Source organism: Pygoscelis adeliae, unplaced genomic scaffold (genome assembly GCF_000699105.1).
Source record: "Pygoscelis adeliae isolate BGI_AS28 unplaced genomic scaffold, ASM69910v1 Scaffold27, whole genome shotgun sequence".
NCBI lineage: Eukaryota > Metazoa > Chordata > Aves > Sphenisciformes > Spheniscidae > Pygoscelis > Pygoscelis adeliae.
The window spans coordinates 2730347-2743226 of NW_008825410.1; the positions used below are offsets into that span (position 1 = coordinate 2730347).

Below are 12880 nucleotides of genomic sequence, written 5' to 3' on the forward strand. Positions count from 1 at the left end.
AAAGCACAGCCAGCAGGTCAAGGGAGGTGGTTCTGCCCCTCTACTCTGCTCTGGGGAGACCCCACCGGGAGTACTGTGTCCAGCTCTGGAGCCCTCAGCAGAAGAAAGTGGGAGACCTGTGGAAGACTCCAACAAGACCTGTTGGAGTGGGTCCAGAGGAGGGTCACAAAAATGATCAGGGGGATGGAACACCTCTGCTATGAAGAAAGGCTGAGAGAGTTGGGGTTGTTCAGCCTAGAGAAGAGAAGGCTTCGGGGAGACCTTATTGCAGCCTATCAGTAGTTCAAGGGGACTTCTTAAAAAGATGGCGGCAAACTTTTTAGCAGGGCCTGTTGCAACAGGACAAGGGGGAATGGCTTTAAACTAAAGGGGGGTAGATTTAGACTAGATGTAAGGAAGAAATGTTTTACGCTGAGGGTGGTGAAGCACTGGCACAGGTTGTCCAGAGAGGTGGTGGATGCCCCATCCCTGGAAACATTCCAGGTCAGGTCCGATGGGGCTCTGAGCAATCTGATCTAGTTGAAGATGTCCCTGCCCACGGCAGGGGGGTTGGACTAGATGACCTTTAGAGGTCCCTTCCAACCCAAGCTATTCTACGATTCTATGAAAAGGAGATAATAACAGAGAATATTTTAGACGTCCTTTCAGTATGCTTTTGAGCTCTGAGGCTCATTTTCAAACCTTTTGTTACTATCAGTAACCCTTACTACTTTGAATAACTTGCAACAACGTCTTTAAAATACAACCAGGTTAAAAAAACAAACAAACAAACAGCAGACTGTCAGTCTCTGTTTCACCAATGCCCAGCTATGTTAGCATGCACTAACACAAAACTGTTCAAGTTAGTGATTCAAAAGCACAGACTCAAGTGAGTAAAGGGAAAGACACATGCGTAATTCAGACAACTTCTCAGGACAAACAGACTAGAATACAGAACATCAAAATTCAGTGTTATTATTAGTGAACTGAAAATTGATTAAAATGGGTAGCTGAACAAATCAGGTACAGCGCAGGGGGACTGTAACTGTCCCTACTGATGGGCCACCTGGCACCTGCCTAATTCTCAATCTTCCTGAGGTCTGATTCAGTTTAAGGGCATTATCCATTCTGTCTGAGAAGTAGGAGACACAAAGTTTACCTATGGTATTAAACTGATAGCAATTCATCTAGAAAACAGTAAATTTGCCATATTTAGAATTCAGGGCTGTATTTAAGCAAGACAAATGAAAGCAAACTCCTGAGATGTTTTAAAATCACACTTACAGTATGAAATAACAATACAGTAGTACATCATGATGGTAGATAATGATTGTTGATATTGTGTTTTAAAAATGAAGTGTTATGTCATTAGGCTGTTAGATTGGAAATGTCAGAAATAAATGCTATTGTGGAAGGTTTTTTGAAGTGACAGTTTATTTAAGTATATTTCTGAAATATATTTAAAATAAAGTAAATTAAATGTTTTGGTGAGCTTTTTTAAAAAAAAAAAACAAACAATTAGATGTTGTGGTTTTGCTTAAGGTTTTCTCAAAAAAAACCCCCCTTATTTTTGCAAAACAGCAGTATGACTAAATGACCTAAGAATAGTCCATGCCTGTTTAGCAATAAGAGTTGCAATACTGGGTTATCTTGAATTTAAGTTCCTGGTTACTCCATGAATTGTGACTGCTGAACTGGAACAGTTTGTTTAGTTACAGACATTGAAATGAAGTTATAATAGGTCAATTTTACAAATTGCCTTTAAAAACGTAGTTAGTACTCTTGTTGGATACAATTTCCTTATACTTGCTCTTGCCTCTTAACCAGGCATGCAAATAACATTGGAAATACGAGTCCTCTTGTTGATGTTGTTTGAACCTAGCAAGAAAGTCAGATTCTAGTCTTCACATTTGTTTTTAGGTTTTTTTAACAAGTTGCAACATGATTAACCACCTGGTTTACTTACTATACTTTTATATTTACAAACACTCTGATAATAATATCTACGCATTTATTTCATTATGGATGCAGCTATATGTATGACCTATATACAACAAACTAATGTACAGCAATTTTAATTTAGAAAGGTTTGGTTTTGTTTACTTTTATCTTATAATTGCTAAGATTTTTTAAATGCAGACGTATTTTTTTTCTTCTAGTTATATCATTACTGTTCCATATCTCCTTTTAGATATGTGGGATAGAATGTTACAAACTCTTTTCACACTCCAAAGGGGAAAAAACTAGAAGCACACTATATGCATGAATGGAACGAATAACCAGATGAATAGAATATACATTCACATAGCACCTTTCATCTACACAGGATTTCAAAGCACTTTCTGCTGCACTTTGGAACTTCAGTCACAAACTACTGTAGTGGAGTCACCCTAGCAGTGGCTAAGTTGGCTCTGGGTGTCTCATAATATCAATAGCAATGCAGAAGCTTTAATATCCTCAGAGTAGAAAGTACCTTCATTTAAGATGGACATCCAGCAGCATAAGTATTTCCAAATGCTGTGCCAAAGTATTGATTAAAGACTGAGTTGAAGGAAAACATATTCCCTACTGAGCCACCGACACACTTACTGCAGCACCTGATGCTCTTTGGAGGCCACCCATGTTAAGTACTGACCAGGTAAGACCCTGCTTAGCTTCAAAGATCTCACAAAATAAAAGCCCATAGTACAGTAGCACAGTTATAGACAAGATAAAACAATGACATATTAGTTACTGCACAATCTAATTCTTTCTTGATGGAGTACAAATTATCTATGTAACATTCCTGTTCTTTTCAGGCTTAACCCATAATTCACGTCCTATAATCCTTATATTTTAGTAAATTACTTGCTTGATAGGTACAGTTGAATTGTGCAGTGATGAGTGTATGTCAAATACAAAAATAAACATTATACAAAATAACTGCAGAAATGTGCAGTCTGTTGCAAAATTGTCTGAACTTCTGGCTACCTGAAACTTTTAGAGAAAAACTTAAAAACATTGATGCCTGCTCAGAATGTAATCTTTTAAAAGTCAGGTCCAGAATATGACTCTTACATTAATAGTATCACTAATACTATTACTACTTCTTGCCAGTGGCCAGAACAGTACAATTTGGCCTCCAAGAACTAATAACAAGATTTTAAACTCCTGTTTTGCTTATGTCAGTTCTTTTGTAATTTGCTTCCATTTCTTCTGGATAAATACAAACCAAACCAAAGTTAAAATATAATTTTGTTGTATGAAAAATCTCAGAACACAACATCATAATTTACCTGAAATGTAACTATAAAAAATGAAGAAAGAAAAAGAGAGCTGTCACGTAAAGTATAATTTGGCACATGGAAACTTTACTACTCTCAAAGATAAAAAAGGAAACAAAAAGTATCAAATGCACACAACACCTGTAATAATTCTGTTTATACTGTAGGGTTGGCAACTCAAATAGAAAAATTGATGGCAAATGATAAATGTAGATGCCCATATTATAATTTCTACAAAGTGGCACTTATGAACAGGAGTTCACGTTAAATGTCTTCTGAACTGCAAAGTGAAAATCTCCCTATCTTTTTCCCCTGAAAATGGTCTTAGTACACAGCATCTTAGTACAGCATCTCTCCAGAAGATTTTCAGTGGTGGAAGCAAGAAACAGAAATGTTGTCAAGTCTTATTAACCACCACTGGCAGTTGAATGCCTAACCCCCATTTTACTAATCCCTATAATGTTGTTCAATCTCCCACCCCAACCTAACTAAAATCAAATTCTCTGTCCCCCAATTTTTTTTTCAGTCGACACAAAATAATAAATAGAATACAACTGGCCCAAGTAAAAGTGTCTTCTCCTTGTAACAAAAAAAAAAACCCAACAAAGGTTCATACTGTTTCCTTGCCACAAAGCTTGCAGTTTAGCACGTCAGATGTCACGGCCCACTAAATCTTAAGAAAAGTGCTTAATTATACAGTGCTTACTCAGAAGTTTCAGATGCAGAAGTTGTTTATGAGCTGCCAACTGACATTTATGAAGCAATACATATTTTGCGTCATGTAGAGCTAGTATCTCAGTTTACTCCTGGGATTCCACTGAGAAATTAAGGTTAGGGGTTACAAGTTGAAAACAAGCAAACAAAAAAATCAGTTTTATGGTGGTTCAGTGTATAATGCTATTTACTAGCTTGTTCTTGGTACACTGTTCGGAAACAAGGAGCTCAGAAAGTAGGTAAGAGGGTTTAATGTTCAAGGAATGCTTCTCCAGCGCAACCTGCACTACTGCAGTCCCTCTACCTCTGAGGGAGGAGAACAGCAAAGCCTGCTGGCTCTGTCATGATGATTCCTGGCCCAAATCTTCAGATGTAATTAACTCACTGGATTACTTTGCACAAATGCTGTTCAATTCCAATGATATGTTTTATGACTGAAATTTGAACTTTACTCACTCTGCTAGAAATAAAAACCTGTGTTAGCCAACAACCTAGGCAAGGTCCCAGATAAACCTCTACATGCTCTGTAAATCAGGCTGTGGTTATAAGCATGTGACCTTAATGATTCAACTTCATAAAATGCTGAAACTCAGCAATAACAGTAAGCTGAGTTTTGCTTGTCAATAAACATGGATTATGTTCAAAAGGTCAGAAAGAATTCACTTTAATAAACACATTTTTTCTATTTTATTATTAGATTTTTATTGGTACAAATTTATTCCTACAAATTTCCTAAGTAATTAAAAAGGAAGATCTGTTTGGCTAGGTATTAGAAAATACAACAACATGCACAGGTCAAAATATAAAAGTAGTGTCTATCTACTTCTTACTTCCAGAAAACAATGGGGAAAAATTTTAAACACTTATGTCCTCTCAGGCCATTCAGTGGAAGTATAGGAAATGAACAGCGACAGTCCTGTTGCTGAAAACATTAATAGAATTTGTCATCTAATTCCATTTGAAGAAGGATCAAATACTTCAGCTGATGAAACAGTACGACTGCTACTATGGCTGTCTAACCCCAGTGGCAGAACTATGTACACAGCAAGGATGCTGTTGTATCATTTTGAAAACAAAAAAGAGAACTGTGAATCCAACCTCAGAGATACATTACAAACTATACATTCACACATTATAGTCACTGTAAGCTTGGGTCTTCTTTAATCCTCACTGTTTTCTTTGGTTTCTCCTCCTTTCGTAATTATTTCTGAATGTAAGGAAACACGCAAAAAAGAATACTGAAATAAACAACTGGTATGCGAACAGCTCTATACCAAGGGGGGACATTACAACAGACAAACTGCTTTGTTACAGAAGAGTGAATCCCTACATGCCTCTTCAAAATACACTAATAGCAAACACAAGAGTTGAAACAGTCAACCTTCACCACTAGCAGAACGGAATACAGTTCTCTTCTATTTAGGAGAGTACTCTTTCACCAGAAGACTTCACAAGAAATTAACAATACATTCCAATTACAGGGCCTGTTGTGCATTTAGCAGTAGTATTATGAAAGCTAGGCATAAGTCTATATTATACCCACTCTAAAACACCAAATAAAGCTACTCTCTTAACTGTGTTTTTCTACATATATGTAATGCAAGTAATCCATATTAAGAATTGTTAACGACAATAATTAGCGACAAATACAAGTATACACATCACTGTGCAGGAGCAGGCAAAAAGCGAACGCATGTAGTGTGCACTGTACAGGCCTGTGCAGAGCAAGCACATACGAGAGTAGCGAAGGGCAACAATCGTGTATTAGCACTTTGTACATACAGTTACGTATTTATTGTCTGAGAAAAGGCAGCAATATTTTCAGTAAATGAGAATGAGGGAGAAAAACAACAGCACGTGTTCTGTGGATAGGCATGATATAACTATGAACTAGATTCAGTGAATGCACTAGGTAACACCACAGTACACATAACTGTGACGGCCTGTGATCACTGCCTTCATAACCAGAACACGTTTTTATTTCTTTGGGCAATTGTCCTGGTTTCGGCAGGGATAGAGTTAATTTCCTTCCTAGTAGCTGGTACAGTGCTGTGTTTTGGATTTAGGATGAGAACAAAACTGATAATGCACCGATGTTTTAGTTGTTGCTAGGTAATGCTTACACTAGCCAAGGACTTTCTAGTTTCCCATGCTCTACCGACTGAGAAGGCTGCAGGTGCACAAGAAGGTAGGAGGGGGGCACAGCCAAACTGGCCAAAGAAACATTCCATACCATGTGACGTCATGTTCGGTACATAGCATGTACAAGAATACAAAGAATATTTATAAATTGCTGGTTTTAATATAGAAAACTTATTTAAAAATGCAGTTTACATAAAATTTAAGACTACCTCAGAATGCAAAAGGAGGTGGTAGTAAACTTTGAGCCTGGTCATTGCTCCTTTTACCATTTGGCTAGGAGACTGCGTGGAAAATAGTCGCCAGTGGTTGAAGATACTTACTCTGAACTGCTTTGACATTAAGCAAACTTCATTCTTTTCCCACCTCAAAATAAAGTGCAAGAATAGGCCATTTTGAAAGAAGTGATTCCTTCAGTTATAGTAGTAGATGTTCTCAATCTTTAAGGTCTCCTTGGCAAGTATCAAAATCTAATGCCAGAAGCTTAGTTACTCAATCCAAAATTTGGTGAAAAAGGCAAAGCCTCAGAAGCCTGAGTTTTCAAAAAATAATTTTCCTCACAATTAAATACAGTGAAATGTGCAGAAAACAAAAGTTATGACGGTTTTTAACGAAACAGCAGTACTATACAGGCATAAAAGTGCTTTTAACTTGAAAAATTAAAGAATCCTTAGACTGCAGCTGTACACATTTCACTGCAGATAACCTTATGAGTAATCAACTGAGAGACATGTCATTGTGCTACAAGTCATACATCCTTTCTTAACTTGCCCCAAGGCTTAAGGTGACCTATTATTTAAAGCCAGAGGGAATCAATAATATTTAATAATCTACATTTTGAATGAAAGAGGTAAAGTTCACCTTCATTTACCATTTGTATTATTACTCCATAGTAATCCTTTCTTAATAATGAAATGTATTTGACTTCCAGTTCTTTTTCTCATTCACAGTAGTTAAAATTCCAGCCAAAACCAGATGTATAATGTGTTTAGGCTGAACTGATCTGTTGCACATTGCCTCCCCATAAGACCCAGGATGAATGTACACATCCTTACGGTGGCTTCTGTACCATGGGTACCTAAACGGCAATATGATAGAGCACCTATTCTTGCCCAAAAGAGAAATGAACAGACGCTATCCTAGTAGAATCACAGGAAATTAAACAGAGCCTGGGAAAGTTCTTAAGATACTGGTAAGCAATTAACTACGACGTTAAAATGCTCCTTTAGGCTTGTGCCAACTAGCACTCCTCCAAACAGCTGATGGGCAAGGCTTGGCAGCTAGAAAGTTCCTGGAACTGTTTCCAGAAGGCTGCTTGCATGCAACCACCCTCTTTAGGGGGCTAAGGAAGTCCACAAGCATATATACAGGCTGTCCCATGCCAGCTGGCCAGAGTGACTAGCAACATCCCTACGTACATTAAGTGCACTAGTAGAGATATGGCCTTTGACACCAGTTCCCATTCCCCATATGTATAGAGGAAGGTGTAAAGTTGGTGCAAGATGCCATGGAGCTATGTTTCATTCTCTTTTTCTTCGCCTCCTTCAACAGGAACGTATTTATTTTTGTATTTCTCAATCACTTTGCCATTCTGTTGCAGGCTTTACAACAGGACCCTAAATAGGAGTCATAACTGGTTTGGGGCATGACCCAGACAACTCCTGAAATGTTGTCTCTTAAGCAGAGACGTCATATGCATTCAAATGACAAATAGTTTTTTTAAAAAAAGTTTATTTTTAATTAAAATTTCAAAACTAAGGTTATTTAAATATATAATAAAAGTATTCAAATGCTACTTGTTATGAGATAGAAAACCATATAAGCAGTACCTTTTTCATATCCCACACGGATACAGGGTTTTACTGACTCCTCTGTCTCTGTGTCCCATCCAGATGGTTTGGAAGGCTGGACTTTCCCAGACCGATCCAGTAACCCGAGAACATGGCGACCAATTGTCTCCTCCATGGCCACAGTTGTCTTCACAACTTCTAAAAGAATCTTCATGAGTTTCTCATTAGCCTTCTGAAAAACAAGTCTGCAGGACAGAAACTAATCAGTCCTTTGATTTTCCCCTGCTTTCAAAGTGGTTTTTATCCCTTATACACCCTTGCAACCAGGAAAGATTTGCAGCTGAAGCAGTAGAATTAAGATTTCTTTTTTAACATTAAAACCCACATCATATACATAAATATTAAAGGCACATTTGTTTTAAAAGTCAGTTCTTTTTACAAAATATGTAAGAAGTCAAACTATTTATCAAGTTGCACTTACATCTTGGTATTTTATCTAGTTATTCTTTCAAACAGAGGTCTACATTTGCCTGGTATTCATTATAAACTTACTCTTTTCTCAAAGTGACAATTAAAAAGATTGTCTACACAGATAAAAAAAGTTACAGAATAGTCAAAAGATATTATCAAATACAACAATTATATTCCTACAATCTATAAAAAAATATATTAACTTATTTCATATATGTACATACAATGGGTATACAAATACACGTGTATAAATGATGTATATGATTCTATATGTGTGTAATACGAAAGATATAGTAAAATAGGTTAAGATTTGTCTCATCCTCTATGCCATTACATCATTAGGCTTTATAAAAAATAAGACATTGTTTAATCTAAAGTATGTAAACTTAAAAATATGGTTATCTAGAATTAAAAAAATGCCATTATCATCAGTCAGAATAAAGCTTATAAATATTATTAATTTAACAACAAGAACATGATTGTCAACATTTTTTAAAAAATGATGTTTTCTTAACAGTTCTAAGCACCTTTCTTTAGAAAGAAGAGCTGAAGATGTTTCATCAGGCTTTCTTCCTCCATCTTCATCCTCAAAGATCTGCTCTCTCACATCGTTTTGGTTTTCATTTTCATTCTGATTAAGTTTTTGCAGAGGGAGAGAAGACAAAAAGGACAGAAATCCCGTCATGCCAGAATCAACATATTCTTCTTCTATGCAGTAGAACATGAAATTTAAAACCTAAATTAGTTGTGTTTTGTTAATAAAACTTCTGCACCAAATTACAAATCAAGAAATACTCTTCCTACGTTGAAAAATTAACTAAAACATAAATAAAAACAAAACAGGAAATCCAAGGCAGGGCCTATTAGAAAGAACTTTGTTATGCTGATTAAACAGTCCTTGTACTTTCTGTTGAGTGTTGCTATAGCAATATGAAAATGTGAGTTTACCTGAGCAAATAGCTATGGTAATAATCTCCACCTTCAAGCTGTTAAACTAGCTTCTGCTTACCTGAAGTAAAAAACTATGTCTACCAGTACCACCTCTTGATTCTTAAACCTGCTCTGTTCAAGCAATAACCAACATCTTTTAGGAAAATATATTACATAAAAAGAGTAGCAGCGGAAAGGAATCTTACTGGTTTTACATACCACACCTGCCAAGAAAGTCGAAGTCCATATTTACCTCGGTTTGTGTGCTGTTGTTTTGTAGCTCACAAAACAGCCTTTCTTTTCCGGGTGCAGAATGTTGTTTTAATGATTCCAGTTCTTCTAAAAGCATTCTCTCTCTCTCTGCAACCAGGCTGTCATTCTCCATTGAGACACGCTAAGAAAGAAGTGTTATAGAGGCACACACAATTTTTTAAGCTTCTGAGTATTAGTGAGTCCTGTCACTTCTAATTTTTTACATATTTTGCACAATGAAATTTCAGTCCACTTCTTTAAATGGTTACAAAGACACTGAAAGCATTCTAGAATGGATTACAGCTAATAAATACTTTTGGTATCTTACACCTTCTTTAAGATTTTCACACAATTTGTATGCTCTTTATGAAACACAGCGGTCACAATGCAAGCTGGAAGGTTAATTTTTAAATATTTCATGCTTGTTTTGCACAAGAAAAAAGATGAAAATAAGTTCTGTTTCTAAAAAGCCTACACACACTCTTTTAGAAGAGCTAGAAGTGTTCATGGCTTAAATGCAATGCTTACATTCCTATGCGGTTCTTATTGATTAACCATCCTTGGCATTAAAAACTGGAGAAAAGCCAGCAGCGTAAGTTCTACTTAATGTTTTTCATTAGTTTCAGGAATTTGCAACCCCTGACAAAAGATGCAGTTGCAAATTGACAAAGAGGTAAAAGGAGAAAGGATGTATATATTGAGAGGAAAAATTATCAGGATAAATGATAGAAAGACACCTACAAAGCAGCTAGGAGAAATAGACACCTGACATTGCTGGAAGACACCTAGGATACAAGTGACCGGCCCTCTAGATTCCCCAGCTCCTTGAGCCCAAACTTAAACAGAACGGAAACAGGCTTGGATAAGGTCTGAAGGAACCTAAAGCTCCACTCCACAGTGAAATCAAAGAATTTTAGAATTCACGGATTACTATTTCCATGTGCATTTCTGTAATGTTACATTGTTGAAATTAAATCACAGCAAGACAAATTTTTTTGGATTCTGTTTACTTTGTCTTTCAAGGGAAGAATGTCTATAAATGACATTATTTTTGAAAACTTAATAATTAAGATAAACTAATGAGTTTCATTAGCATACCTACTACAGGCTTTGAACAGATGCAGAGTGACAGCAAGTTAAGTTTAAAAAGGCAAAGAAACAGTGGTGTTTCCCACCAAAACCCACAGATTTTGTTTCATTCCAACAGTCAATAAGGACTTCATCTCCCATGATTAAAAAAAAAAAAAAGCCAAAACACGTTGTTGCAGGAAGCCACCGATACTGTTCAAGTTCAGACCTCAAGTGGGCATGAGGAAAAATGAAGAATTCTATAATATTTCTAGCCATGGCTGGTGGTTTCATTGATGTAAATAGATGCTAGCCTGCATCCTGCACAGGGCCATGTATCTGGAAGATGGCATGGTTTACAACGCATCTGCACTCACTCACTCTTCTGGCTGCTGTGCAGCACTGCAGGCTTTCTCCAGGTTTACAGAAGTCTACATTTATCCATCACTGACTGAGCTTTGATTAAAGAAATATGCCTTTTATACATGTATGTGTTTGTATGTATACACACACAAATAGACGTGTGTGTGTGCATGCATACAGTAAATATGTGCGTCTCAATATACAGAGAGATACAAGCATAAATAAACATACTGCTTGGTGATGTCCCTTTGCTAACCAATGTGTTAACTCATTGAGTCAAACCCCATATTACCTCAGCTAATTGCACTTTAAGACTCTCAAGCTCTGCTAAGAGTTGCTCTTGATTTTCTTTTTGACGTTCCATTTGCTGCATGTGCCCTTGTCTCAGTAATTCTGTTGCCTGCTGATGTTCCTGATATTGCCGTACTAGCTCCTGTCGCATGTCTTCCAAATGTTCTTCATATAACAACAGCTGACTCGGTGTTTCTGTGTCTGGTGCTGTCATCTCACTGTAGCGCTGAAATATTGGAACTATTTTAGCATTTTATGTTTAATGACAGTTTCTAGTAAATATTTAAATAAATTTTAGAAAGTAGTTTCACAAATTAAAGTAGCTATCACAAAAGCATTATCTTGTTGCCTGCTTCTTGGAATTATTCCCCATTTAAAAGAAAAGTTTTTTTAAAATAACTATGAACAGCGTTAACTCTTAACTCTTGGGGATTTCACCAGAAAATCCAGCGGCAGACATACAGGCGTTTGAGAGTGTGTGTGTACAACAAGAGAAGTTTGAGAGAGCAGTATCATACAAAACAGGAATAATACAGTTTATTTACTATCAAGATAATACAAGATCAGAATATTTAAGTGTTACACAAATTTGCAAGTGTAATTTTTGCTTCAACTAGTGCCAAATTTAATAAAAAAAATTGAACTTAGGATGAAATTGTGGAGTCAAAATTTATGAATGCTTTTTACCGTATTTATTCCACACCTTACCCCCTGCCCCATGTTTGTGAAATGCTAAATACATATTTTACATATTACTTTTATAATTTTTGTGTTCAGCTGATATCCTTTATCACAAGGAACTCAAACTCTTTGAACACTATTTTTAACCTGTTCCATGTATAAACACTAGAATATGACCTAGATTACAAAAACTCTTTATACAATTTATTGCCTGCAATACAGTTTTATCCATGAAATGGAATAATCTCTTTTCATGTAACCAATGTTATATTCCTTTCCTCACAGCATAGCATAATGCTATGATAGTCAGGTAGAACACAGGAAATAAGGGTAGATAATTTAGGTTTAAAGTTGTCACCCCTTTGAAAGGGAAAGGGAAATATTTAAACAGAATTTTCATCTTAATTTCTTTCTTTGCAGTTTTCTCATTGAAATGAACTGTAAATCCATTGGAAAGATTATTCAGATAAGGTGTTACAGGCTGCCAATTTTTTTTATGCTTACCGGTGTTTCTTCTGCTGTAAGTCCTTTGACATGAGAAAAAAGTTCTTCAGAAATCACTGATTCATGTGTGGTCTGTCCTAACATGCAACTAGGCTTGCTATTAGAATGAAGCTGTTCTCCAAGTGAGTTGATCTCACCAGACTCTTCGGTGAGTTCCTTGCAAAGTGATTTCAATTCTTCATGCGTACTGCCTTCTTCTGTTCCTTTTCTAAGAGGGCTGTCAACCTCTTCTTCACTACATTGCTTTTTAGTTTCAAAATGCATTCCCTGTTGTTGTACAGTCTGTGTTTGTGCTGCTTCTTCCTTCTGTCTAGCAATTCTTGACAATTCAGTCTGTTTGGCAAATGCTACACTCATTGATACAATTACCTGAATAAATAAGAAAAAAATCTGTATTAGTTTATGCTTCACAGCATCTCCTACTGCTGAAGAAAT

The 12880-nt window shown here is 36.3% G+C and overlaps 1 protein-coding gene across 1 annotated transcript in view; it reads right to left on the reverse strand.

The window, feature by feature from the left end:
- AKAP9 (A kinase (PRKA) anchor protein 9) overlaps nucleotides 1-12880 on the reverse strand; it is a 118657-nt gene that overhangs the window by 46065 nt on the left and 59712 nt on the right. The window contains 5 exon segments of the mRNA XM_009330588.1: nucleotides 7925-8130; nucleotides 8884-8987; nucleotides 9540-9680; nucleotides 11262-11486; nucleotides 12446-12814. Coding sequence (XP_009328863.1) covers nucleotides 7925-8130; nucleotides 8884-8987; nucleotides 9540-9680; nucleotides 11262-11486; nucleotides 12446-12814 — 1045 coding nt within the window.